General features: G+C 35.3%; 1 protein-coding gene across 2 annotated transcripts in view; it reads right to left on the bottom strand.

Moving 5' to 3' along the window:
• Nucleotides 1–2,974: 2,974 nt before the first annotated feature.
• The window catches only part of SRSF11 (serine/arginine-rich splicing factor 11), a 46,062-nt gene continuing 21,135 nt past the window's right edge, over nucleotides 2,975–27,901 (bottom strand). The window contains exons 3-13 of one of the 2 annotated variants that reach the window (XM_006879792.1): nucleotides 23,700–23,833; nucleotides 19,896–20,005; nucleotides 18,154–18,246; nucleotides 17,562–17,611; nucleotides 16,599–16,726; nucleotides 11,767–11,848; nucleotides 11,432–11,563; nucleotides 10,271–10,360; nucleotides 4,868–4,963; nucleotides 4,482–4,620; nucleotides 2,975–4,377 (exon numbers count right to left, since the gene is read on the bottom strand). In XM_006879792.1, the coding sequence (XP_006879854.1) occupies nucleotides 4,180–4,377; nucleotides 4,482–4,620; nucleotides 4,868–4,963; nucleotides 10,271–10,360; nucleotides 11,432–11,563; nucleotides 11,767–11,848; nucleotides 16,599–16,726; nucleotides 17,562–17,611; nucleotides 18,154–18,246; nucleotides 19,896–20,005; nucleotides 23,700–23,833 (1,252 nt within the window). In that variant the 3' untranslated portion in view covers nucleotides 2,975–4,179. The remainder of the gene's footprint in view (nucleotides 4,378–4,481; nucleotides 4,621–4,867; nucleotides 4,964–10,270; nucleotides 10,361–11,431; nucleotides 11,564–11,766; nucleotides 11,849–16,598; nucleotides 16,727–17,561; nucleotides 17,612–18,153; nucleotides 18,247–19,895; nucleotides 20,006–23,699; nucleotides 23,834–27,901) is intronic. The other variant, XM_006879793.1, reaches the window with a different exon arrangement.

The following is a 27,901-nucleotide window of genomic DNA, read 5'->3' as shown; positions in this document are numbered from 1 at the left end:
ACCAGCTCATAGCAATTCTTAAGGTCTAATATTTTTAAACAATAACATCTAGGAGTTTTGTCTTTGTTGAATACTGGCTACTGATACTGTGGAAAGAAAAAAGCCTACACGATAGATGTTTTCTGAAACCTGGCATTTATGCAAACCTAAGGTCAGTGATGAATTGCATTAGGAAAGACTGATGTCAGGAAACCTCTCATAAAAGGTCAGGGACAAATTGAATGGAGAAGAGCAATGATGTCAGTCTGGAGAAGTGCACATGGTTTTTGCAATTATTTGCTGTGCATCAGAAAGGTAGAAAATGAGGAGGGATGACAGAAGAATTGATGCCTTTGAGCTGTGGTGCTGTAGAGTACTGAATATACCAAGTACTTCCAGGAGAACCAGGTTCATCGTGGAGAAGGTGAAATCAGGGTGCTCCTTGGAGACAAGGATTCTGAAAGCTCCATCTGACATGAGGGACCAGTCTTTTGAGAGGGACATCAGGCTTGGGAGGGTGGAGGGACAGCACAAGAGAGGAAGGTCACAGATGAGATGAACTGACCCTGTGACTGGAAAAATGATGGTAGGTGGGACCAAGAAAATAAGGTTGGCTCAGGATAGAGCAGGGTTTAGAGCTACTGTACACAGGGTCACCAAGAGTTGCAAAACTACTCAATGTCATATAAAAAGGTCAGTGAAAAGCAGTTAAACTGTACATTTAGAATTAACATTTTTCTGCAGAAATCCCATCCATTTTTTATTTGGAATATTATTCTCATCCCTTCCTGCATGAGAGGGAGCTCTGGTGGCCTAGTGGTTAAGAAGCTGTGCTTATACTCCTGAAAGCAGAGTTTGAATCTGCCAGCTGCTCTGCAGCAGAAAGATGGGCACTCTCCAGTTTGATTAACAAATGGTCTGAAAACCCACAAGAGAGTCAGTTATGGGTCGGTTCCAACTCGATGGTACACAAAAACACTGCGCAAGAGAAGATGTGCCCATTTTTCTTCCACAGAACTAATGGTGAATTTAAACTGCTTAGAGAGCGCTGCCTATGGGTTAGCAACACATCTCCCAAGGGACTACGCCAGCTCCCTGGGAATAGTGTTTGCTGTAAGTTGCTGTCATCCTATGAATCACAATCATCCTCTGTGACTACTTATGTATAATTCCTCATACTAATGTTAATGACTGCACATTAATAAAGTAAAAATAACAGTTTTGAAAAGAAATGGTTAGTTATCATTTCCTCTATTTTTTAAGGGTACTAACAACTCCAATGAATATGAGTAAGAAATACAAATTAAAGAAAAATTTAAAATAAAAAAGGAATGAAATACGTTAGGACAGATTTGCTACAGATGTTGAGAAGTAAATTTTTTAATCTTCATTGAAAAAGCACTTTTCATCTCTTTTGCCCAATAGTGGAAAAGTAGTATATAAAGTGGTATTATGCAGGTTTTTTTTGATACCTGTTATCAATAAGGCCCAATTTTAAGGTCCAAGTCTAGGTTAATATAAAATTCTTATTTTTCTAATATTATTATGTGCACAGAGGTGAAACCAATTCATAGCTGATCATCTAGCAGATTTTTAGAAACCTGCCCATTTTCAATTCCGAGCAGCAGCTAGGGAAATCAAGATGCTTGCCTTTAGATGGCAACTCTTTCTGACAGGGCACCATAGTTCGCCAATTAAAGCTCATTTTCTTTTACCTCCCTTCACTTTTTTTCCCCCTTAAATGTTTGTGAAATTAGTAGGAAGCTTGCTATCCAAAATGATCTTAATAGAAACGAAGATTTTTTCAACACACTTTTTACCTTAGTGCTTAAAACATTACTTCAATCTAACGTTTAAAATTCTACAATCAACTATTAAGCGATCTGTTAAATATTCTACGGCAGGACACTTGCATTTTACTACAATCAGAAATGTGAACGAAGATAACGAGGTCTTTCTGCTCAAAGCAAAGCAAAGCTCAAATGTATCTGGATTCCTAAATTTGAATTTAAAAACACTTTTTTTGTAACCACTACCTCTTATTTATTCCTGAATCATTCAAGTAAATAAGGCAAACATTTTTCTAAAAAAGAAAAGAAAGAACCCATCATTTTATTTTTAACCATGTTTTTACTACCAAATACAAAACTTAACTGGTTTCAAGTAGTAAAGGCTTGTGCCTCAAAGCATTCCTTTGTATAAAAATGCTTGGCTGGGAAAACAAACAAACAAACAAACAAACAAAAAACTCCACCCAAAACACAGAACTCTACAAAGTATAAATCCCTTCACTATAGGATAAGTCATTATTTTATAGTATGCTTATCAGTTCTTTTGAAAAAGGTAAGATAGCTGTATTCAGAAGGGATTTCATTTCTAAATGTGAAAAATGCTTTTTACCAAAAATGCAGTATCTACCCAAAAAGTTGCAAGTTCAATGTTGTTAAACTTCATTTTTAAAATGCAACGGTAATCAGGACCATTACTACAGCTTCTTATATAGACAAAATTCTTTGTGATAAAATTTCTTTTAAAAGTTACTATAAACTGTAAAAACAAGGTTGTTTTTCTATATGTTATTTGATTTTTAGAAAAGGAAAAAAGAGAAAACCCTCCTATGCTCCAAATTCCAAGTCTTTTTTTTATCATTTTCCCTTAATCCCCAGGTAGTATTTATTTCTCAAATGAGTAAATATTTGATCTAGTATTTTACAGTAGATACAGAACACTGAACTTCAATACTATTCCTTCCAGAAAATGTATTTCTAAATTAGGTGGGCTAATTTACCTAAAGCATATCAAACCCAATTCCCATACCTTAAGTAAGGAATAAAATGTATTAAGACAGAAATGAAACAATTTTGATGGCAACTAATTATATCAGGACAGTGATAATTTGATCACTTAAACATGTAGATAGAAAAAAAAAATGATGAGGTCAATTTAACATTCAACAGTATAAAGTATTTTTTTTTAAAAAAACAAACAAACAAACCAGGAGCGTTAAGTTTAAGGGTTTTATTATCAAAGTCTTGTAAAACAATTTCAGAAACTGTACATCAACATGGCACAGACTGTAGCCTACTTTTGTTTTTACTGCACAAAAGTGAAGCTTGAAACTCCTGCAACTAAGAAAACAGTCACCTAACTACTTTGTATATAACATGGAATCACTGTGTGTAAGATTACTACTGCAGTAACAGTTAACACAAATATAATTGGTTTTATACAACTGGAGATCAAAATAAAAAGTACATTATCAAGTCCATGTTTTATTTTAAAAGCATATGAAGGTTAATTTAAAATGCACTATCCTCTTTTATCCCCAACACTGTGCTTAAAACAAAAAATTGAAATTTGGACAAGATAAAACTTTCACAGGTGGACTCAGGATAGGCAAGGCAGCTTTCACTGATGTTTATGTGGAATACATTATTACAGGGGGGAAAAAACCCCACAACCCCAAACACCTTATGGAAACGTATATAACTTTTACTTCAAAACAGGCTGCTGCTCATTCAATGCTGAAAGTTTTATTTGAAATCTGTTTTTGTACTTAAAGCCTAATTAGCCATCAAAAAGGTTAGTGCATATATAACCCTTCAAAGTTAAAACAAAAGCCACAAAAATTTAGCCACAAGGCTTAAAAGGATTATCTATTTCAAATGTTCATTTTTCAGATGTAACTATAAGAATGTTAATTTGTCATGTCAACAAACAAGACTGTTATGTAGATCCATCATGTTGAAGGATTTTAATGACGTTTAGAATATTCCTGCCACAATTAACATGCAATCAGTGCATTCCCTACATGGCTGTATTACTTACGGCAATGAATCAAATTCTAGAAAGACTATAAGTGAACTTATTTAATAAAAGAGATCATACAACATAAACAATCCATGCCTGCTGTAGATGCATGCAGCTTCTCATTTTTTATGTAGCAGCACCAGAATAGTAAAACTGCTTGTTTACTCAATCAGATTTCACCAAGACAAGAATTTATTACCCATGGACCATTTCTAAAAGCTTTTGATGTATGTTTCTAATATCAATATCAATATCAGGAGCATTATATAACCATTTTTAACTCAGAGCTGTATACATCTAAATTTGAGATGAACAAATACAGCATTAAGAAATCACACAAAGGAATGACACTGATGCATGTATACAGTTGGATACCTGCAGAGGCAATATTCAGTCACTCATATCCATGTCTTCTTCATGATGATCATCTCCATTCACTTTGGATTCTCTTAATGAATCACAAGTCCCCTTTTCCACAGAACATTCCTTTGTTTTAGGGGAACCTGCTTCTGTTGGCTTCTTTTCTTCTTTTTTCTCTTTCTCGCTGTCATAGCCTTGTTCCTCTTCATCATAATCTCGTGTGACCTGCTTTAGAGAGCAAACAAAGTAAACGTAAAAAAAAAACACCCCTATACTCTCTTAAGTATCAACTCACCCCGTTCTTATAAAAAAAATTAATTCTGTATACATACTTTTACATCTTTATCACTCTCTGATTTTCTTTCTCTATCTTTTTCCTTATCTTTACTCCTCTTCTTCTTACTTGTTGATCGTTCTCTTTCATCTCTACTTCTCTCTTTATCTTTGTCTTTCTTCTTTTCTTTTTTATGTCTAGAACAGTGGAAAAAGGACACAAAAAATGCTTCAAAGAAAACTCTCATGAAGTCGTCTAATAATTTTTAGATGTAAGTTTTGTTAAAGAAAGCTTGTCCCAATTTCTCGTATGTATGATAGCAAATATAAAATTTCCGAACACCAGAAAAAGAGACATGCATTTCTAATTTTTTTTTCATACAAAGCCACAAATTCCTTAAAAATAAGTAATTTCTGCAAAGTAAAGGATAGATTTAACACTCACCTCCTAGGAGATGGTGACCGAGATAATTTTCTTTTAGGAGACCTGGGCTTTTTGGGAGATCTTGTACCACTCCTGCTTCTTCTTCTTCTCCTCTCCCTAGAATCACAAATGAGCCAAGAATGCCTTAAAATACTGGTGTTGCCTCAAAAATGAGGATAGTAACCATTTTGATGTACTTTTGGTTTTTGTCAGCCTGCGCTTGTCACATTTCCTACAAGTTTTAGAGACCTGTACAACAGCCACTACATGTGCGAAAAGTAGATTAGAAGAACAAGATAAATAAGGAAACTAACTCCACATGAATCTGCCACAATCCAATTCTGATAATGAAAGACTTATTTTCACAATATTGCTTAAACCAAAAAACAAATGTATAATGGGAAAAAACAAACACACACAAACCACAAACACTGATTTTCTGCACTGTCCTTTTTTATGTACACAAATAACCGGCAATTATCACAGATTCTGACATAAGGTCACTGTAAATACTGAGATTTTAAGACATTAAATAACCTTGATAGCAAGCCAACTAGCCCACCTATATAATGGAAAAGGAAAAGGCAGCTGGGACTAAAGAAATCTTGTTTAAAACATTTAATGGCCAGAAAAGATAGAAATAATTCATTAATTTTGTGATGGAGAATTCAGTTTCATGAAAATACAAAAATAACAATTTTTAAAACACGAGGCAAAACAAGATGAACTAATTAGTGGTAAGATAGAAATCACATCAAATTCTTTAACTCTAGCAAATACCTTCCCTAATCATGATGGAAACTATTAGTTTTAAGACATATTAGCTTTTAAACCATCTTTTGTTTTCCATTCTGCTTTTCTCATTATTATTCAAAGACAGGACCTGCAAAATAATTACTGTATAATTTAAGTGCAAAGTACATAAATCATATAAAATTAAGCACTGTACTTGTTGTTATGTGCTGTTGAGTTGCTAGTGACATAGCAACCCTATGTATGAAAGCCCTATACTCTGCTCTATCCTGTGCTAATCTTATCTACGACACACTTATCCCTGTCACTGAATCAATCCATCTCACTGAAGGTCTTCCTCTCTTGCACTGTCCCTCCACCCTCCCAACCACGATGTCCCTCTCCAAGGACTGTTCTTCCCTCCTTGAAACATTTTCAGAATCTCTGCCTCCAAAGAGCAGCCCGGCTTTGCCCACTCTAGGTCAAAACTTGTTTGTTCTCTTAGCAGTCCTAGTATATTCAATACTTTCCTCCAGCACCACAGCTCAAAGGCATCACTTCTCCTGGCATCCCTCATCATTCTGATACATAGAAAGTAACTGTGAAGACTATGGCCTGGATCAGGCGCACCTTAGTCTCTAGATGACATCATTGCTCTTCAGTACTTTGAAGATGTCTGTTGAAAGACAACAGACTTTCCCAATGCAATTAGTCTTTTAATTTTCTGGCTTTTGGTACCAACAGCGTGGATTGTGGAACAAAGCAAACTGAAGCTGTTAATATCTCAGTATCTTCATGTCAAATGGTCCAGTGGAGAACAGCTTTGTTTTCTTGATGTTGAGCTTCAATCCTTGGCTTTCGGTAGCAAGAGCTTTAGGTCCTCAGTTTTAGCAAGCAGAGCTGTGTCATCTGCATAAGGCAGATTGTTGATAAGTCTTCCTCCAATCCTGATGCCACCTTTCTCCTCATGTAGCCCAGCCTCCTGTATAAACTGCTCTGCATACAGACTGAAGAGGTATGGAGGAAATAGGACTGACTCATCACTGGCAAACACCCTTCCTGATTTTCAACCATGCAGTGTTTCCTTGGTCTGTTCTGACAACTACCTCCTGGTCCAAGTGTTTTGCTAAAGAACTATCAAGTACTCTGGGATTCCTATTCTTCTCAGAGTTAGCCACAGTTTACTGTGATCCACAGAGTCAAATGCCTTTGCATAATCAATGACACACAAACAGACATTCCTCTGGTACTCTGCTTTGTGTCACGACCCATCTAACATTAGCTCTAATAACCCTTGTACCAAGGCCTCATCTAAACTGAGCCTGCTCTTCTGACAGTTCTCTGACATTAGATCTGTATTGTTTCCAAATAAGATTTTTTATCCTTGTGGCTATAATGACCACCTCTGGTCCTGAAAATATCATCAGCCAACTCAACATTTATCCATCGAATATTTACTCTATGTCAATTTTCCCCCCATTCTGCTAGTGTTTGCATGACTGATGCAAATTTCCTTGAGAGATGTTTTATACTGTACTAATATCACTGTTCCCAAATGGTATCATAACCATACACATGGTCATTTAATAAACAGTAAAGACACCAGAAATTAACAATTTAACAGGATCAGGTGCTCATTTAGAAAGAAGTTCATTAAAATAAGCATGAAAATTCCTCTACAATCTTTCAGGCCCCTTTGCCAAATATTCCCTCACATCTTGTTCAATATTTATACTTGAGTTCACTATTTTTGTTGTTAGGTGCCATCAAATATGACACATAGCAAACCTATGAACGAAAGATCTGAAAACTGTTCTATCCTGTGCCATCCTCACTTTCTGAAACATAGAGCCCACTGTGGTAGTCACTGTCTCATGTCAATCCACCTGGATAAGGATATTCCTCTTTGCCAAATTTCCACCCTTCCCAGTATCAAGTCCATCTCAAAGGAATATTATGACCTAGCAACAACATTCTTGCCTCCAAACAGCAGACTGCACCCTCTCTGTTCTTTTGGCTTTCCATGGGATGCTCAGAGCTCTTCTCCAACACCACAGCTCAAAGGCGTCATTCTTCTTCTGTCATCCTTATTCACTGTCCGGTTCTCAGATGCACAGCAAGTGATGAGAGTGACGGTCAGACACATTTTAGTCCTCAAACTGACCTCATTATTCCTCAGTAATATGGAGGTCATTAATTGCAGATTTTCCAAGTGCAATGCATCTCATTTCCTGACTGCTGGTACTAAGTGTGTTAATTGTGGATTCAAACAAGATGAATTTTTTGACAGTTTCAATCTCTTCTCCATGCATCATAATGTTGTCTACTGGTCTGGTGGGAAGAATCTTTGTTTTTCTTGATATGAGATGCAATCCATACTAATGTCTGGATTCCTTGAACTTCTGTTAACAAGTGCTTCAAAAGGCCTCACTTTCAGCAAAGTTATTTCATCTGCGTAATACAGGTTATTGATGAGTCTCCTGCTTCAGTTTGCTAGGCTCCAGTCAACACTCTTGGCACCAGCAGTCAGGAAATCAAAAAGCGTATCACGATGGGAAAAGTCTGCTGTTAGGGATCTCTCTAAAGTACTCAGGAGCAACAGTGTCTCTCTGGAGACTAAGGTGCGCCTGACACAGGCCATGGTATTTGCAATCGCTTGTTATGCATCAGAGAGTTGGACAATGACTAGGGAGGACAGAAGGAGAGTTGATGCTTTTGAGCTGTGGTGCTGGAGAAGAGTACTGAATGTACCATGGACTGCCAGGAAAACAAACAGATTCATCTTGGAGAGGATTAAACCAAGCTACTCCTTGGAGGCAAGGATTCTGGGGCTTTGTCTGACATACTTTGGACATGTTGCCAGGAGGGATGGGTCCTTGGAGAGGGACATCATGCTTGGGGGGGTGGAGGGGACAGCGCAGGAGGGGAAGACCCTCTATGAGATAGATTGATTCGGTGACTGGGGTAATCAGGATGGGTGTTGTCAGAGGCGGTGCGGTTGGCACAGGATAGAGCAGGGGTTAGGGCTGTTGTGCATAGGGTCGCTATGAGTCGCAAACGACTCGACGACGGCACATAACAACAGCAACAACACCTGCTGATGCAACTTGCATATGAGTAATTGATGGTCTGACCCACAGTTCGCCCCTAGCCTACTTCTGACTGCCTACATTAAGATTCTCCAATGATTTCTTCTACAAATGTAGTAGATCTGATTCCTATGCAGCCCATAAGGTTAGATCCCATGTGTAAAGTTGTCATTTTGTCTTTTCAAAGAGGTACTCAGTGGGATTGGACTTGAGGGTAGTACACAACACCACCACCATCACCACCACAAAAACAAAAGAGGTACTTTTGAAATTACCATTTTCTTGGTGACCCCTCCTACATCAATGGCTTTAGTGAATCCATATAATGAGTACATTTCTTAATTCTCACAACTAAAACATTTCATAATATTATCGCATACTTCCTAAGACAAGAGAACAGTATAAACAAACACTTTTTGGCACTGGGACCCCAAAACATTCTCTTGACTTACTTTATGACGTGATTTATTGAAGTGGTCTGGAACAGAACCTTATAGGCATGTTAAATACTTCAATAAATCAGTTCTTTTGTGCAGTATGTTTTCATATTGCACAGATGTATCACATTTTATAAATCCATGTATCCAGTGAAGGACATAGATTATTTTGTCTTTTTTGCTGTTAGGAAAATTTTGACAAAAGTTGTGTATATAAGTTTTATGTCTCAAGTCTACTGAAGTCATATCCTCCCCAGCAGGATTTTAAACACTGTAAACTTGACGGGAGATTGCCAATCTTTCCCCCACAGAGCACCCTAGTTTTGGTGTAGATTTAGGTTTTAATTTTCTTTGTGCATATAGTTGGGCAGATCCCTAAAACTGATCAATCAAATGGTAACACACTTTAATTTTTTTAGGACCATAAGACAATTTCCAAAAGTGATTCAATCATTATAATTCCATCAGCAGTATTTGAAGTATCCAACTGTTTGACATTCTCATTTAACACATTTATGTTTTTTAAATTATAGGCACCTGTGCCTTTTTATTATGGGGGTTTTGGGGAGTATAAAATTGTCTTCTTGCCATTTTGATTTGAATTTTTGATGACTGATGATATCAAGTATCTTTACTGAAGTATGTTTTAATTATAGTTAAAAGTTCTCTATAAAGCCAAGCTAAGTTAATAAAAATTAAAAGTCAAATGTATAGTAATGAGCTCAAAGAAAATTGAGGTAAGATTACTCTGAATATTATCATGAATATGTTGTTGTTATGTGCCGTCGAGTCGTTTTCGACTCATAGCGAACCTATGCACAACAGCCCTAAACCCTGCTCTATCCTGCGCCAACCACATTGCCTCTGACACACCCATCCCAATATATTCAACATAAATTAATATAGCAAAAATAGAAATTGACCTTTGAATTCTGTAATGTTTCAATTACCCTGCACACCATAAAATACTATGTAAAAAGAGAGATGAACTAGGGTTATTCTTTACAAACTGCCTTAAGTTTCAGTGTAAGGGCAAGGTTTAACTTCTTTTAACATTGTATTTAAAAACATGTATCTGTTCTGGAAAACAGGTCACATTCACAGGGAACTTGTTAACCAACCAACCAATGCACCAACCCACAAAGATGTCATGGTGATAGCCTTACCTGCTTGCACTTCTAGAACGCCTTGCTGTGCTGTAACTTTTTGGTGGTGTTTTGGATCGTTTCTTTTCCTTATCTTCTTTCTTTTTATCTCTAATAAATCAATATAATTGATGAATTCATGAATTCTATGTATGATTCAGCCAATGTAAATTTCTATTTCAAAAACTACCCTGAAGATCCATTTCCAATTCACTACTTGAAACCACTAATGGACTTCTCAAAGAAAAATTTGCCAACAGAAGGTCAAGAGGTATACTGGAAATTTTCATTCTAGTAGTATACATAAAACTCTTTAATGGAACAAAACAGACTACATGAAGAGAAACAATTATGCCCACTGGAAGGTCAGCTACGAGCTGCCTTAATGGCAGCGATTTCAATTTGTTATTCTAAGCTAAGCTCTCTATCCCATGTTCACCATTGCATTCATTCCTTCTCTCTTATATCAGTTTTGTACTTTCTCTTGACTAAATCATTATTATTGGATTCCTAGATTACTGTAACATTGCTAATGGAAGTAATTCATGTCTCTGACAAATTCTGAACGATCAAGAAAACTTTACATAAAAACTTGAAAATATTCCCTTATTTATCATTAAGTCAAGGTCAAATATATCAAAAATACTACAGAATCATTTCCTAACTGAAGTCTCATCCAACATATCGATTTTTGCCCTTGCAATTCTAATTATAACCCTTTCTAGAGGTGAGGGACAAGTTAAGTACAAAAGCCTTACTAAACCGGCTACTTTTGAACCAATTCTTGTTCATAGTGAACCTACAGGATGGAGGAGAAAAATCCTCATAAAATCCTAAGGCTGTAAATGCCAGACAGAATCCAACTCTAAATTTTTAAGCAGCAGACTGTCAAATCTTTCTCTTACAGAGTATTTGGTGTGTTGGAACTACCAACCTTTCAGTCAGCAATCAGGCATTTATTTAACCACTGTGTGATCAGTGATGAAAGGAATGCCTAATTCTTTGCATGAGTCCATTAATCACAGTGACATGATCTATAACTCTGATTTATGGACACTTTTCTGATGCAAAATACAACAGCTAAAAGCTTGATTTTACAGGCTGAATACTCAAGATCCTCTAAAAGTGTTTGTGTCACAGAAGACCTTAATTTATCTTCCCCAAGTAAACAGGGTGCTATACCTATTTTTTGATGTGCTCCTTGACCTTCTACCTCTTTCTCTGGAATGAGATCTTCTCCGTCTTGGACTTTTGGACCTTCGCCTGCTCCTTGACTTAGAATGTGATCTCCTCCGTGATCTGCTTCTTGATCGCCTTAATAATGTAAAAGGAGAGCAGAACATACACATAAAGGCAAGAATTATGCAGCAGTTACACATTTCTGAACACTCATTCACAATGTTACAGCACTATTTATTAAAACACTCTTTAGGAACTAAGGAGGTTAAAAGGAAACAAAATAAGGGTGTGACAGACACATTACCTCAGGCTAAGGCAAAAAAATTTGCAAATCTAACCTGTGTCTAGAAGATGAGGGAGTCCTCCTTCTCCTTGACCGTGATCTTGACCTTGAATGTCTTCGTTTTTCTTCCTTCTTATCTGCATTTTACAATATTAAAACGAGTTATTCTAATACTTTCAGTTTTTCATATAACTTTAACATCATCTACATTTAAGCTTATTTTTTAATATTATCCTGTAGCCTGCATTTAAATGTAAGATATTCCAAATAAAACGTTTTAAATTCTTGGCCTTGTGAAAAAAATACTTTTTAGCAAACTTACTTGTATGTTTGGGAAACAGGGGAAGACACTGCTTCTTCACCTTCTTTTTCTACTACTTACCTCTATTTTCAAATAAATGTCCTTATCTATAAGTCAGTTAATTCAACTTCTGAGATATAATAATTTTGGTTATGTAAGCCCTCTCTCCCCAAAATATACTCATTATTTCTTTGCCTAACATGATTTTAAGCTACCAGAACCATATGTACAACTGAAATAAAAAAAAAACCAAAACACCAAAAATCCCACACCAAAGAACAAAACCAAACCAAACCAACCAAAAAATACAAACAAACCACACAACCCCCCAAAAAAACCCCGACAGGGAAGTGTGAACATACTCCCTCACTAATGCAGTCTTCAACAGAACCGAAGCTCAATATCAAGAAAACAAAGATTCTCATCACTGGGCAACTTCACAATAGACAGAGAAGAGACCGAGATTGTTATCAACTTTAGCTTGCTTTGTTCCCCTATCAACACTCTTTTTTTTTTCTTTTTTCTTTTCTATCAACACTCTTGGTTCCAGCAGTCAGGAAGGAAATCAAAAGATGAATTGCATTGGGAAAGTCTTCTTTCAGAAACCTCGTTATAGTATAGAAGAGTAACGATGTCAGTCTGGAGACTAAGGTGTGTTTGATACAGGTCATGGTCTTCGCAATTATTTGCTACGCATCAGAGAGCTGGACAATAACCAAGGATGAAATAAAAAGTATTGATGCCTTTGAGCTGTGGTGCTGAAGAAGAATGCTGAACATACTTTAAACTACTAAGAGAACAAACAGATCTATCGAGGCGAGAATGAAGCCAAGTTTCTCCTTGGAGGCTAGGATTTTCAAGATCCATCTTGCACACTTTGGGTACAAGGCCAAGAGGGATCAATGTCTTTGGAGAAGGTCATCATGCTTGGGAGGGTAGAGGGACAGCAGAGGAGAGACAAAGGATAACATGGATTTAATCAGTGACTGGACAAATGGGATTAAGTCTGTAGAGAATAAGAATGGTTCCAGATAGGATCGGGTTCAGAGGTAAGGTAAATAGGTCTGAGTTGCAGGTGACTTGACAGCACACAACAATACAGTGTTCCAGAGTGCATAGCATCTAACAACCACCACCACCACCACCACCACTGCAAGTATGCAGTCGAGTTTCCCACATGTGAAGAAATCACAGGGATCAATACATCCAGAGAACAATAATGCGTAGGCAAATTTAGCCCAGGGAATTCCACCTCTGTGATCATGGTATCTCCTTGGCCGCATAAGTATATGAATTCTTACTTCTTAAATCTTCTAACATGGCATACGAAAGGTGTCAATTATTTATCCAAATAAGATGAACTAGTTTCTCCATTTACCATGAGGTAGCTTACTGGTGAAAATTTCTGTCATTTGGATGTTGAAATGCAATCTACTATTGAAGGCTGTACTCTTTGATCTTTAGCAGAAAATGCTGTTAATGTCCTCCTTATTTTCAGCAAGCACTGATACTCCACAATGCAGGCAATATGCTAAATGTAGTTTGTTGAGGCATATTTCTCCTATCCTTTTTCTTCATCGTGTTCAGTTTCTTGAATCTTTGTTCAGCATATAGACTGAGTAGGTAAAGAGAAAGGCTACAACCCAGGTGCACACCTTTTCTTATTTTTTTTTTAATTGAAATTCCATTTTTGTTAGTTTCTTGAAAAAACAAAGATCTTAACTCAGTGACCACATATACAAAGGCAAAGTAAACTCACAAGGAACTAATCTTCTCATCATTTTGAAGGTGCTAGCAGATCACTAGCCTGATGTCTTTTCCATTTCATGAGTGTTCAGGAAAAAAAGTTGCTAGTTTTAATATCGTTATCTAGACTTCAACTTAATGTGCAGTTTATGGTGTACCTTTTCTATTTTTCAACTATGCCATGTTCTCTTGCTCTGTTTGGAAAACAGTTTCTTGATCTAGGTTTCATATGAGTGTAATTGTTTTTAGGATCCACTTCTAGAATGTTAGTCATAGTTATGATCCACATAGTCAATATATTCCAGACATTACTAAACTGAGATGGACCGGCAGAGGCCACCATGAATCAGATAATCATGTGATCTCTTATCAGAGGAATGAAAAACTGAGAAGAGTGTTGTACTCAGCAAAAAAAAAAAACAAAACAACACAACAACACAAAAAACAAACACCCAACAAACAAACAAACACCAAAAACAAAACCCACAAAAAACGCCAAAAACAAAAACTTAATTTCAAGGACTATCTTAAAAATATTGTGATATTATACATAACTATATAACAAAGATAGTATTCAACTATTTGCACCACTAAGTAAAGCCAAAGATGGTATCTCCCAACTTTTGCAATCTGAAATTGAACATGCATGTAATTAAGATGCATTATTATTAGTGATCAGAATGCAAAAATTGGAAATAATAAGGAATGATGGCTGGAAAGCACAGCCCTGGTGATAGAAATGAGACTGGACATCAAATGACAACATTTTATATGCTCAATGACTTGTCCATCACAAATATCTTTTTTAAAAAACACTTAAGCTGTGGCATTTGGACAAGAACAAACTGGGAGGAGGGTAGAGAGAATAGTGCAACAAGGAATGAATGGAAACCCAAAATCTCTGTAAATGTTTATGAAAATTAATAAAATATAGGGGAAAAAAAAACCACTTAAGAGTGACTTACAGAGGGACCTCACCTGCAAGACCGCACAGGAATCAGATTAAGTACAATCTGAGGAAATAAGCTTTTGAACAGAGCTCATTATCAGCTGTAAAAACATGCCAGATGATGACTGTGGTGACTAACAACTACTTACATTGAAGTTCAAAATGAAGTTGAAGAAGATTAAAATAAATCACAAGCAAAGTATGCTCCTGAGACTGCCCTACCTGAATTTAAAAAATATCTTCAGAATAGGTTTGAGACACTGAACATTAATGGTCAATAACCAGATGAGTTATGGAATCAAACAAAAAAACTCATCATCCAAGAAGAGAAAAAAGATCATTACAGAGAAGGAGGAAAACACTGAAATGGCTAGAGTGTGGAGAAGCCAAAATAAAGGGAAGATATGTGAAGTAAAAAAGCTAAACAGGATTTCAAAGGGCAGCTCGAGAAGGCAAAGCAAGTTATTGTAACAGAATGTGGACAGAGCTGAAGTTGGAGAATAAAAAAGTGAAAACTCGTTTGGCATCTCTCAAGTTTTAAGAACTGGAAAACAAACCCAAGTCTCAAGTTGCAAAACTGAGAGGCACTATAGGAAAACTTTTGAATGATCCAAGTATCAAAAGACGATGAGAGGAATACATAAAAAGAGCTGGTTGCCACTGAAAAATTTCAGGAAGTACAGTATGAACAAGATCCTTCATATAATTTAAGGATTAAATTCAAGACGCCCAGAAGTCACTAGCAAAAAATAAGGCTGCAAATGGATAAACTGACATCTTTCAAGTAACAGAGGCAGCCCTAGAAGTACCCATCAGTCTAAGCCAGGAAATCTGGAGGACAGTTACTTGGTAATGGACTGGAAAAGATTCTCATTTGTTCCCATCCCCAGAAAGGTCATTCAACAGAATGTGGAAATTATTGAACAGTATCAATTATCACATGTAAGCATGAAAGTGGATTATTAAAAAAGAAAACAAAAAAACAAACCAACCCCAGCTAGAACAGTACACTGGCAAGAGACTGCCAGATGCTCAAGTTGGATTTAGAAGCAGCTGTGGCACTAGGGATATCATTGCTGATGTCAGATGTATCTTGGGTGAGAGCAGAGAATACCAGAAGAATGTCTATTTATGTATTTTTAGAGAAGTAATGTATATAGTTAAGAAAGAAATATACGGAATGAGATTTCAGTGTGAGCAAATGTGGCAATCTTTCATAAATTTCAAAGACTTGAAAATCCTGTGGGGCAGTTCTCTGTCATAAAGGGTTGCTCTGAGTGAGGAATATGTTTGACATGGTAATAATGCATGTAAACCAGAAGAATTTCTGTATTAAGAGTAAAATAAAACCATACATAATGTGGGACAGGATCCAAGAACCAAAATACAAACATGTACATAACATATACATATATGTTAAATATTGGAATAAACACTTATTTTACCTTAGACAGTTTGCAAAGATTAAGTATTCATTCTTAAATAGCATGAATAAATAATATAGAAGTGTCTTAACCAAAAACTGCAGTACAAACAAGTCAAGTATTAATGAGGCTATCTCAAATGAGCAAATATGAATAAAAAACAACCAAAACAGCATTCCACATATCAGATAATCTACTATCAAAACTTTGAACTAGATCATTCTTCTGTTGTGGGGTCTGTGTCACTTATTGCAGAATGCTTAATATCCCTACCTTTACCTATTAAATGTAGTTGGTGCAACATACTTAATTGTTCACAGACATTTCCTGTGACAAAACTTCACTGGCCCCACTTCCCAAATGCTTATCACTGTACTGCACGGTTTTTATACATTAGAATTCAGAACTTTGCTTGTGTGCCAATCATACACTTTAGGAGTATACAAAATCACATTAACACATTTTACCTGGTTCTATAGCAGCAGAAATTAGGGACTGTGCTTCTCGTACTCTTTTCATTGCTTCCTCAATTTCTTTACTAGAGGTATCAGACTTGAGACTTGGAGAAACAAGTCCAGCAGCTACATGGTTTAACCTGAAGACAACCAAGATTCAAACAGAAAATATTTTAAAATGTATAGAAGGCGTTTAAACATAGCGTATACAGAGAACATCAAATATAGGCATTATCTTACAAACTGAGTGGTAGGTACAAGCTTGTTCTTTATCTTAATTTTCAAAAGGGCACCAGCTACACAATTAAGTCATTCTTCCTTCTTTAAACTCACAAATTACAAGAGGGTGGAAAGAAGCATAAAACCATGGATATCAGAGAATTAACCTATCCTAAATTTTCATGTTGGGTATTTTAACCAAGAAGGAAACTTGTTACTAAATGAAAAATACTTATCACAGCACCAATAAAAGATGTTGGATAGTATTATCATGTATTAAAGTATCCCTCACTTTTGATTAATCTCCATTTGTTAGAACTAAGCCCCACTGATGTTCAAATTAACTTCTTTCCCAGTATGTTAACTTTTCATTCTTTGTGCATGTATACTAACTTGCTTTGGTAGAATATACATACTTTATTATATTTAAATATTTAAAATAGTTATTCTCAAATGATTTAGAAAGCGGTGGGGGGCTCATAGGAGGCAATTATTCTGAATGAAGTTAAAGAAAAGAATTATATTCCTATCTTTCTGATACATACTATTTAAAATTTTATGGAAACCCTAAATTACATTAAAATAAAACTCACAGATGAAACTTTTTTCCCCTTGGATTTTTTTTCCTACTTGCTTCTAAAGACAGAAAATAGTGCCTGTCTTGGTAAGAAGCTTTTATTTCACTTAAAAACAATTCTCTCTAGTCAACATCTTATCCATATAGATAATTCATGGAAAAAAAGGAAAAATTCTTACTTAGGATCAACAGTACTCATAAGCTTCAACAGCTGATCTGCGGCAAGAGACTATAAAAATAAAAATATATGGACATTAACAATACATAAAACAAATGTTGCAATCCCACCAAAAGTAATACACTCTAGAGAAACTATGCCAGTATATAATGAAGCCAGATGCCTCGTATTAAATTTTGTAGTAGTCATGTTTTAAAAGTTAAAAAAACCTAGTTAATATCAAACACTCTAAAGTTGGGCTGTAGCAAATTAAATCTGAATGTTATGAAGTTGTGCTTTTATAAAGATAGCGCATTACATAAAAATGCCAGAAGACCTCCAAAAACTGTAGACCCCTGGAAAATGGCTAGGTAGTGGAATTCAAGAATCATTTCATGTGAATAACTGAAAATCAATTACAAATCGACTTTCTCATTCTTGTTTCTCTGTGACATTTCAGTGTAAAACATGAACTATATAAAACAAGATTATTTTTTAATGAGAAAAATAGTAATAATTTAGTGATATTTAAAAATTCTTTAATAGGTTACATTATGAAGAAAATTACTACCTCAGTTGAAATAATATTCAGTTAATGAAATATATGCTTGTACCTGAGAGTTCAAGTTTGCTCCTGGAAGCCCAAGAGCAGCAAGGGCAGGATCAAGAGTAGGAGCTCCCAAAGCTGCCAGTGGAACAGCGCCAATCTGTGAAATTTCAAAACTATTTTATTCAAAAGTTCATTTTTGTTCTCAATACCAAAGCTAATCAACTTTTTTCCTTTCAAGGTTACATGTATTTAAGGTTATGAGTCCTGTGGTTTCTGCTTTAGCTACACAACTCTGCCATCAGAGCTGGAAAGCAATAACAGACAAAAGAGAAATGAATTAAGAGTAGTTATGGTCTAATAAATATTAACAGAATCGATACTGGATTATACAGTTTGGTGGCCCTTGGTATTTGAGAAAAAAAAATGTAACATGTTATTGTATTGATTAGTAATTATTGTTTTTCAGTTCTGAGTCTACTCTTGTTTGTTTAAAAGAATCTTGGTGTTATATAGTGATCAAAGCACTTGGCTGCTACTCAAAATGTCAGCAGATTGAACTCACACACACTCCTAAAAGAAAAGTGGACTACTCTGCTTCCAAAGAAGTTATGTCTTAGAAACTGTAAGTTATACTCTCTCCCACACAATTACTGAGTTTGAATCAACTAAAGAGCACAAAGCTTTGGGTTGCCTTGCCGGAGGAAGGACTCTATGTCCCATTTCTGCGTGTCCCTAAGGAACCAAAGAGGATAATCTGTGGCCTTGACCTTTAAGAATGAGATATATATATATATTCTGTGGCAATCCTGTGGACATCTACCTAGCAAGTTTTATATGACCACTCTGAGAACTTTTCCATTACCCATTCTTAAAAGGTTTCTTCCTTATATTCTTTGTCTCAGCACTAAATGTAGTAGCTGCATCTTATAATTGCTATTTAAAAGTACACTCCCATGTAGCTATTGACTGTTTGGGAAGAACATTGTTGTTCTAAGTGGTATAGCACTTGTCTGGCAGTTTGCTGTACTGTGGTAACTTGGGGTTGCTGTGATACTGAATGCTATGCCACTGGTATGACAAATGCTATAATGGCTACCCCTGGTGGACAGAGGGTGTTAAGAGCTCCCAGATAAAGACAAGTTTGGAAGCAGGATTGGCATCTACTTCCTAAACAAAAGGCCTTTGGAAACTACGAACATTAGAGAAAAGAAGACAGAATATGGTTTGGATCTTTTGTTCATAGGGTCACTGTGAGTTGTACTCAATTTGACAGCATTTAACAACATCAACATGTTCTAATGATAGTGATTATTTCCTGATCCAAATAAGTAATTAAAAAGGCAAAATCCTACAGCTTTATAGAGGTTGTCTGACAGTTTTCACTTTCTAAGTATAAGGGACTAAATTTTCTACGATTTAGCAATTTACTGAACAGTGAAAAACATCTGAGTAGTTAGAACAGCTATTTAAATGCCATTTAATTAGAAAATTACATGATCCATACATTATCAAGGTTAGAAATATAATCTAGTAGAAATAAATGGTCTTCAGTTCTAAACATCTGCCCCGTACCTACTATCCTCAAGAATCTTTCAGTGTTTTAATGCTACCCAATTAATTTAATTATCAAGGGCAACCAAATAAAAAAAGAGGTTACTCAGGTAACAACACTGGAGAAGTTTAACTTTTTAAAAAAAATTTAACAGTGGCTAAAATGCTATTCCAAGAGATTTCCTTTACTACTTAGGACTATTAACTACTTTAAAATACTGGGCACACGTAGCCACATATTTAAAGAATTTATACCTGTGTAAGTGGGTTTGGAGTAGGCAGGAGTCCACCACCAGGCAGAAGACCTGCCACTGCATTTGCTGGTGCCAACAGAGACAAAGCCTTAGTCTCATCAGGAATAACTCCTGCAGAGAAACATTCTTGCATTAGAACACATTCTTTTGGAAGACAGAAAACACACAAAAACACCCAGAATATGTCTCCCTGATACACCACCTGAGTTTGCTGAAAGTACTTATGTTCGCTAAAATATAAAGCTTGATTTCTATGATTATTTATCATTAATTTTATGTCAGAATGAAACTGTGTGAAAATTTGCTTCCTTTTTCTCTACAAATGGTTAAGTTTCTAGAGTAAAAAAAAATAGCACAATACACACTACTTTTTTGTTAACACTGCCAAGATTTCATCACCTGTACTCGATTTTTAAGTCATGAACCAAACGTAAGCAAGCACAGTCGGTTCTCCAGGGGTGTGCTCTCAACTTTCAAAAGCTGTTTTATGAACAACGACTCGTGTCGGCTGCTTCACTATAAAGCACACAGAAAAATCAAGATACACAAGACAAAAAAAGTTTGATTTAGGGGTTAATAATATGGTACAGTTACTATGATTTTTTTTTTTACACCTACCATACAAATTTCGTAAAAATTAAGAGAAGAAAAGTATGTAAAGGAAATAACTCTGTTGGAATCAAGCGTAGGGCTTTTGCTGACTCATCAAAAGGAATGTTTTTGAAGGTCTCTGAATACACTCAGGATGCGTGTTGTAGGAGAAAGAGAGAGAATATGTAAAACAACATGGCACATTCCTTACCTGTATAGTAAAATGCTTTCTGTTCCAACATGTGCCATGCTAACCATACCAAAAAATGCTAACTTAGTCAAGCTCCTTAAGCCAAAAGACATGTTTATCTGTTTTGAAAAGCCTAATCTGTGTATTCAGATAAAATCTAAGGGTCCTAAAGACAAGTATTTATGTAGACAATTTAAATTCTATCCAACAGCAAAAGCCCTATACAAATGGATTAATCTGTTAATGTGCCCAAGCCCCCAAAATGAGAGTTCAATAATACAATTAAACTACATATTTGCAAATACCAGTAGTATTTCTGTAATACATATTAAGAAACTGCATCTCATCATAAACATACAATATGTACAGGGCACTTAAGAGAAACTGGATAAGCTGCAGAAGAAAACTGTTGGGTGGTATTTTCAGCAGGGCCTGGTATATAGTTCAGGCTGAACCAGGGAAAAGAACTGTAAAACACAACAACAAAAAAGAAAAACCACTGTTAAATAAAGGTAATGGTTCCTTCCACCTATACTGAGAAGTGCCGATAATATAAACAAATGTATACTACACAGCACTGTTATCTTGCTTGTGTCAGAGCTGTCATCAATTTAGATACCAAGAGTTATGGAGGGGGAGGGGAGAAGATAATTTAGATATAGGGCATTAATGCATCAATATTAACAAACCTACAGGATTATGGGATAATTTTGCATGCAAAATTATGTTTCAAGAGGATCTATCAACATCTTACTCAAATTAGTGCATTTGCAACATTTCTGGTTAACTACAATCCTCTTGAATTTATCTGTGAGACACCTGATAGAAGATCTGCATCCATTAAAAAAATCATGCATCTGATCCTCTGATTAAAAAAAAAAGACTATTTAAAAATAAAACTACAATTTAAAAATAGCAATGAGGCCCCTCACCAGTTAATTTTCATGCGTCAAGAGTATTTTTTTTACTGCTGCTTTGATAGAACCATGAAATACTGCATGAATGTGTAGAAATGAAAGAAAAAGAAACAGACAAAAAGAAACAAACATTAACCAAGGAACCTAAATAACCCCCAAATCCATTACTATTAACGATTTTCTCCAAATCCAGCTATCTTAAGACTATTCCTTACCAAACTTTTGTGTTTAGTATTCTAAAACACTGACCAAGAGTCAACACGAAAGTGTAAGAGCTGAAAAACTAGTGAAATTTTTTGTTTGTAGTTATGACTTAACCTACAATAGGCAAATTGGCAAAAAAAGGAAATGACAGAAGAACTTAGTAAAGACAACATTAATACAGTATATCATGCCCGAAATACACAAAACCACATTTCTGTACTACACAGATCTTGATTTCTATAAATATATATATAAACACACACACACACGTATATTTTACTTTCAAATCCAAATCGAGAAAGGTAAGAATTTAAAAATGCTTATGAAGCCAGTTATGATATACTGTATTATGTCCAAGGCTTGTAAAAATACTTAACCAGTACAACTTATTTAATCTCTAAAATGTTTTGTATATTATTCATAGGATTTGACCTTTTCTCCAGGAACTACCATCATCCTTTACTCACTCTCAATTTAAGTATTTCAAACTTTTTCTTGGTAGTTATGATTTATTCTATAACAGGTAAACTGGCAAAAAAAGAAACTGCTTAACCAAAACACACTAACTCAGAAGTTTATCAGGTTTTTTTCTTTAACTCAGAAGTTTATCAGGTTTTTTCTTTTTTAAACGTAAATCTTTTATATCATGGAGACAGATGTACTACCATTATATAGCATGCCTTACTCAATCTATGGCTGTAAGCTAATTTCTTAGAAAACCACAGCGGCAATTTCTGTTTTAAAGCCTAGGCATTTCACAACTTACAAAGTACAACAATACTGATATTCTGCTTCCACTGACCAGTTTATTAAGGAAAGAGTAATGCATTTAAAATCCTAGTCAGTGTATCTGTTAAATTATTACTTGAAATTCAGTTAATTCTTTCACAATTATGTGAATCCTCTGACAAAAATTTAAAGTTACCAAAGAGTAAATCAAGTAACAGTATAATGGGAACAAACTAATTATAAATCTTAGAAAATGTAGTAAGATCGCATTAAAATAGTGGTGTCTTGTCACACTGGTTTTTTAGATCCAGAAAACCTGCTCATTTTTTTTTGTCAAATTACTTTAACAGCCTAAAATGTAAAAAAGAGAGAAAATGTAGTTAATAAATGGTTACACCAGGAAAACACTTGGGGGACTTGAGTGCTTGCTGGCCTTTAGTTAATGTCTAGAATCCTCTGTAGCTGCAGAGGACCCACAGTTTTTCAGTCATCTGGAAGGGTTTTGCATTTGCCTTCTCCACTACAAAAATCACACACACAAATAACAGAGAGAAGAATTTATTATTTAGAGATATTCTAGAAAATATAGCAAGAATGAACAAGAATCTGGCATAAATTCAAAACACCCAGTGCCCATCTGGCACCTAAACTATAAGAAATACTGAAATTTTTGCAGAAATAAAAATATTGTAACCCTTGGTATACTGGAAGAATTCAATGCAGGATTTCCCACCCTTATGTTATCAGGGAGAGAACACAATGAGGAAAGACCAATCTAATAATTTACTTAAAACAAATAATAGTCATGCATTTATATGAAGGTGTCTGTGTTGTCTCAAGAAATAAAACCACGTTCTGCCACGAATTTTCACAAATACATTAAATTTGCTAAATACATGTATCTTAGAGAATTAAAATGATGGACATGGCTTTAGCAAAAACTTAAATAAAGTATTTTAAAAGAAAAGTTAAAGTTATCTCATAAGAAAGAGAATTGACTTGAAATTACTAGAATTAAAAAATGACCAAGTGAAAATCATGGAACACAGTATAACAAGGGTTTCAAATGTTAATAGTTTTTATTTTTAGCATGTGACTAACGCTCACTTTATATAACTATACTGAGGTAGATTAGATGGGTAACCCCATGTAGGTAGTTAAACAAAGCACAAACCTTCTGCATATGGTACGACTATCAAAGCTCTGTCAACGAATACAGTGTTTGTCAGGTGCTGTGCCACAACTGCTGAGTCGGGATCATGGAACTTAACAAAGCAGACTCTGGATGAGACTGGCAAAGGTGAATCACTAAAAAATAAATGAGAAATTAATATTATCAACTATAACACAAACCTGTAATTCACAAGTCAATACTTGTCTTTCAAAAGCAAAATCACTTAAATGAATATGTTAGTTTAACTAGGTCAAAAAGATTTAAGTTATATTTGAAATAAAAGTCTCAAGAGTATGTAGATTCTAGATACATTATCACCTTATGGTTAGTATTTGTATCACAATCAAACATTAAAAGTAATTAGTTTCCCAGTACAATCTACTATTGTTCCCTATCTTGTATCTTTTCTTAAATTCCTCAGGAACAATCCCTAAGTGGAAGTTGTTGGTTACTGTCAAGTCAATCCCTATCCATGGTGACCCACCCTCAATGTGTGCAGGGCAGAACTGCACAGCCTCAGATTGAATGTAGTTAATTTTCAGAGGTAAGAAGAACATTAAGACTTTTGTATAACAGAGACAAAAAAATATACTGACAAAGCTATGTATTTGGTGATCAATATAAAAGAATCGATTCCAGATAGTTTCTTTAATCCATTGCATATAAGAACTCCCAGGCTTTATAAATAAGGATTTAAAGGTTAGATTACTTCAGGGAGGGAGTGAAGAAAAAAGGGGAGGATATAAAGTCAAGTATATAATATATTGGAACACAATTCCAAAACCTAAATACCTTTTTTAAAATTCTATACTAAGCGAGAGTCACTTTCCTCAGTAAACTAACTGGTTCTTTTGAGTTACAAAAGACAAGTGCGTATTATGGCATTAAGCAAGCTAGATAATGTAGAGTGCAATGTAGTTCTTATGCCAAGAAACTGAAAAGACAGAGCATGATCTTAAAACTATACCAAATTACATTTAAAAACTAATGTCCATAAGGCAGTATAAAACACCCAAGGTTGCTTAAGAATTACTTTAGGGGGAGGGAGTTCAGGCTCTTCACACCATATCGTGGTGTCAGTGTGAGGAGGAAGGGGCCCTGATTCAGGCCTTGATCTTTTGAGTCATTAGTTACACGCACCTGAGAGCTAGACAATGAGTAAGGATGACAGAAGAATTGATGCCTTTGAACTGTAATGCTAGAGAAGAGTACCGAATATCCTATGGACTGCCAAAGAACAAACAAATATGTCTTGAAGAGGGTGCAGCCACAGTGCTTCTTGGAAGCAAAGATGACAAAGTTTCATCTCACATACTTGATAGGATAGAGTTCAGATACTTGACTTGATGGTACCTAAGAACATCCATGAAAAACTGACACCTTATTTATATTTTCTTAAATTTTGAGTGAAGAGAGGAAATCACCACTTTCACAAACTTATTACCACTAGTTTTTATGTCTCATAATGAAACCAGAAAATTCTGTAATATCAGTGCAGTAAGACTGAGGTCCCATTGATAACTTTCTAATAAACGAGCATTATTTTATGTACATAAAAATGTAATTGTGTCAGATTTGGTCTATGAGGTATTTCAAAGATAGAAAAGGCATAGTATGGTCTTTATTTTTTTTTTTGCTCGTTTGTACTCTGAAGCACTACTGTCTAAAATTACAGACTACTTCACCTTGAACAAGAAATGCATAGTAGAAAAACGCAGCTGTTTTAATATTTCTCGTATTTCCCATAAAAATTTACTGTCTCTGAATCCTGACTACTCACTGTGAGTCAAATCAAGTTTTCAAGATCGTGGTTTTCAAGATGGCAATGGTTTTCTTAAGCACTTAAATTATACACAAAACAAACCACTACTGCAGTCCACTTGAGCCTAATTCATGGTGTTCACTCTTCCCTGGGTTTCAAATCTTAAAAGTAACAGACTGCTTTCCTCTTTCTCAACAGGAGAAGCTGGTGAACTTGAGCTATTAATCTGTAGTCTGACAAGTAACTTATTGCACCACACCAAAGCTCCTTATTAAAGCTATGCTGTTGCTTCTATATATCCTTGAGTTGCAATCAACTCATATCTGGTCCTCCAGTGTGTTTTAAGACAGTAAATCACACTAAAGGGAACAGTTGGTGGATATGAATCACATGCCTATATCCCTGAATTGGAATTAACTTATACCTGACCCTCCAGTGCGTTTTAAGACATTAAATCACACAAAAAGTTGGTGGATTTGAATCACATGCCTTTTGGGTTAAAGAGCAAGCCCTTTATCACTAAGTTAACAAATCTCCGTCACTCAAGCTTTATTTAGTATTAGTTAGTTCCTGACACTCATTTCTTTTAAAAAGTGTTCTCTTAGGATTCCTTTACAGACTATTTGACTGAAATTTTAAAAAATGACTATTAAAAATATGGTTCCCAAAAGACTGTAGTTTTTTAGAAAAAGTTTAAAATATCACCTCCAAATAAGTCCTGTGCCTTTTAACGCATTTCCATTCTTTCGAGAATAAGGAAATATTTTATTATATGTACTTTTGGGCATTATTTTCATTATAAAGAACATCTTAGAAGAAGGGGGTGGAGACAGAAAAATAAGTGCAATAAGCAGATTGTTAAGTACATGGAAGAAGTAGTGATACTACAATAAATCAGAAAAGCAACTATACTTTTATACTTGTTAATAAAAGGCAGAACAATGTAAGACAGAAGCAGGTTAAAACTTCTTAAAGTGTGTATCTTTACTATCTCATTATATTTAAGAATTAAAAAGACAGGTGGCAGGGCAGTGGGTAAAGCCCTGATGAGTAAAATAGGAAAAGTGATTCCTGAATGTAGATATTGCCCTCCACCTACCACGTGGCAGTACTGCTTCCAAGTATTTTTTTTTTTAAAGTCCTCAGAGGGCTATTTTAGATAGTCCATTTCAAGCCTACTAAATCAGAATCCCTTTTAAAGAATTAAAATTCTTCTTTCCAAAGAGATCCTTAGTTAATATTCATAGCCATAAGAATCTCTTTCAATTCTCACTTTAATGCTGTGCTAATAATGAATAATTTTATACTTTTGACCCAAGACATCTCCCTAAACACAAAAAGGCAAAAAATGGCAAAGACGACTTTGACCGAAAACTTGACTCTACTAACTACACAAAATCTCTTAAATTTCATGCATTCCCTCTATTACTCAGTTAAAAAAAATTCACTGTATGTTGCATCACTTTACAAGAAATAGTTTAAAGGTCTAATGGCATTCCTCCTTACACATCAATAACCATTAAAACAATATAGTTACTAAATAATTTCTATTTATCTATAAGCAAATACTAGTTTTTATTTAAGTAATTGTATAACTTCCAGCTTATGCTTTACTGGACACTTCATTTCACTTCATTCTGAAATTCCATGAAAAACTAAGTATCTGAAGAATATTAAGTATAAAGGATGATGCTATTTAAAAAGTTGCCTGGTTAAATGGGAAAAATAAAACTAAACCACAAAAAACCTCAAGAGGCACAGGAAGAGTCGAGACACTGATAATCACACTGGTGGAGGCCTAGGCAAACAAAACAATCTGTGAAATTTAATTCACTTCTAATCTGTATGACAGAGACAAATACATTATTCCTCCAGGTTGTACATACTAGATGTAACAGCACATAGAACAGAAGTTCAATTTCCAATATGATTCAAATAGGTGTGAGTAGGCCTGTCATGTATTTAATGTCAATCTGCTGGTAATCGAACCCAAGTTACAACAATCCTACAGGACAAAGAATTGCCCACAGGTTTCCAAGGATACAGATCCTTGGGAAAGCAATCTGTCAGTTTTTTTTTTTTTTCCATGAAGTGGGCTAGTGGGTTCAAAGGACAGCTTCTGGCTAGCAGCCAAATTTTTTTAACTACTGTAAGCTCAGTCATATAGGTATTTCAAAAAGTGAAGAGGTTACGTTTTTATATGGAGTGGTCAGAGAAGGCCTATGATTAAGGTGGCATTTGAGTGCCCTCCCCCCATACCAGATAGTTAGGAATGCCTTCTGAATAGGAGAAATGAAAAGAGTACATGTTTAAAATGTAATTTTATATATTCCAAACCATTAAAACCTTATTGCACAAGAGAGTACTCTTTTTTGAATGACCATTTTTGGACCACTAGAAGCTCTGGTGGCATAGAGAAGACAACAGAGTAGCAACAAAA

The sequence above is a fragment of the Elephantulus edwardii genome, unplaced genomic scaffold (genome assembly GCF_000299155.1).
Source record: "Elephantulus edwardii isolate Elephantulus edwardi_28Jun2011 unplaced genomic scaffold, EleEdw1.0 scaffold00005, whole genome shotgun sequence".
In the NCBI taxonomy this organism is placed as follows: Eukaryota; Metazoa; Chordata; class Mammalia; order Macroscelidea; family Macroscelididae; genus Elephantulus; species Elephantulus edwardii.
The sequence above is the reverse complement of the archived record's forward strand: the minus strand, read 5'-3'. Positions and strand labels throughout refer to the sequence as shown.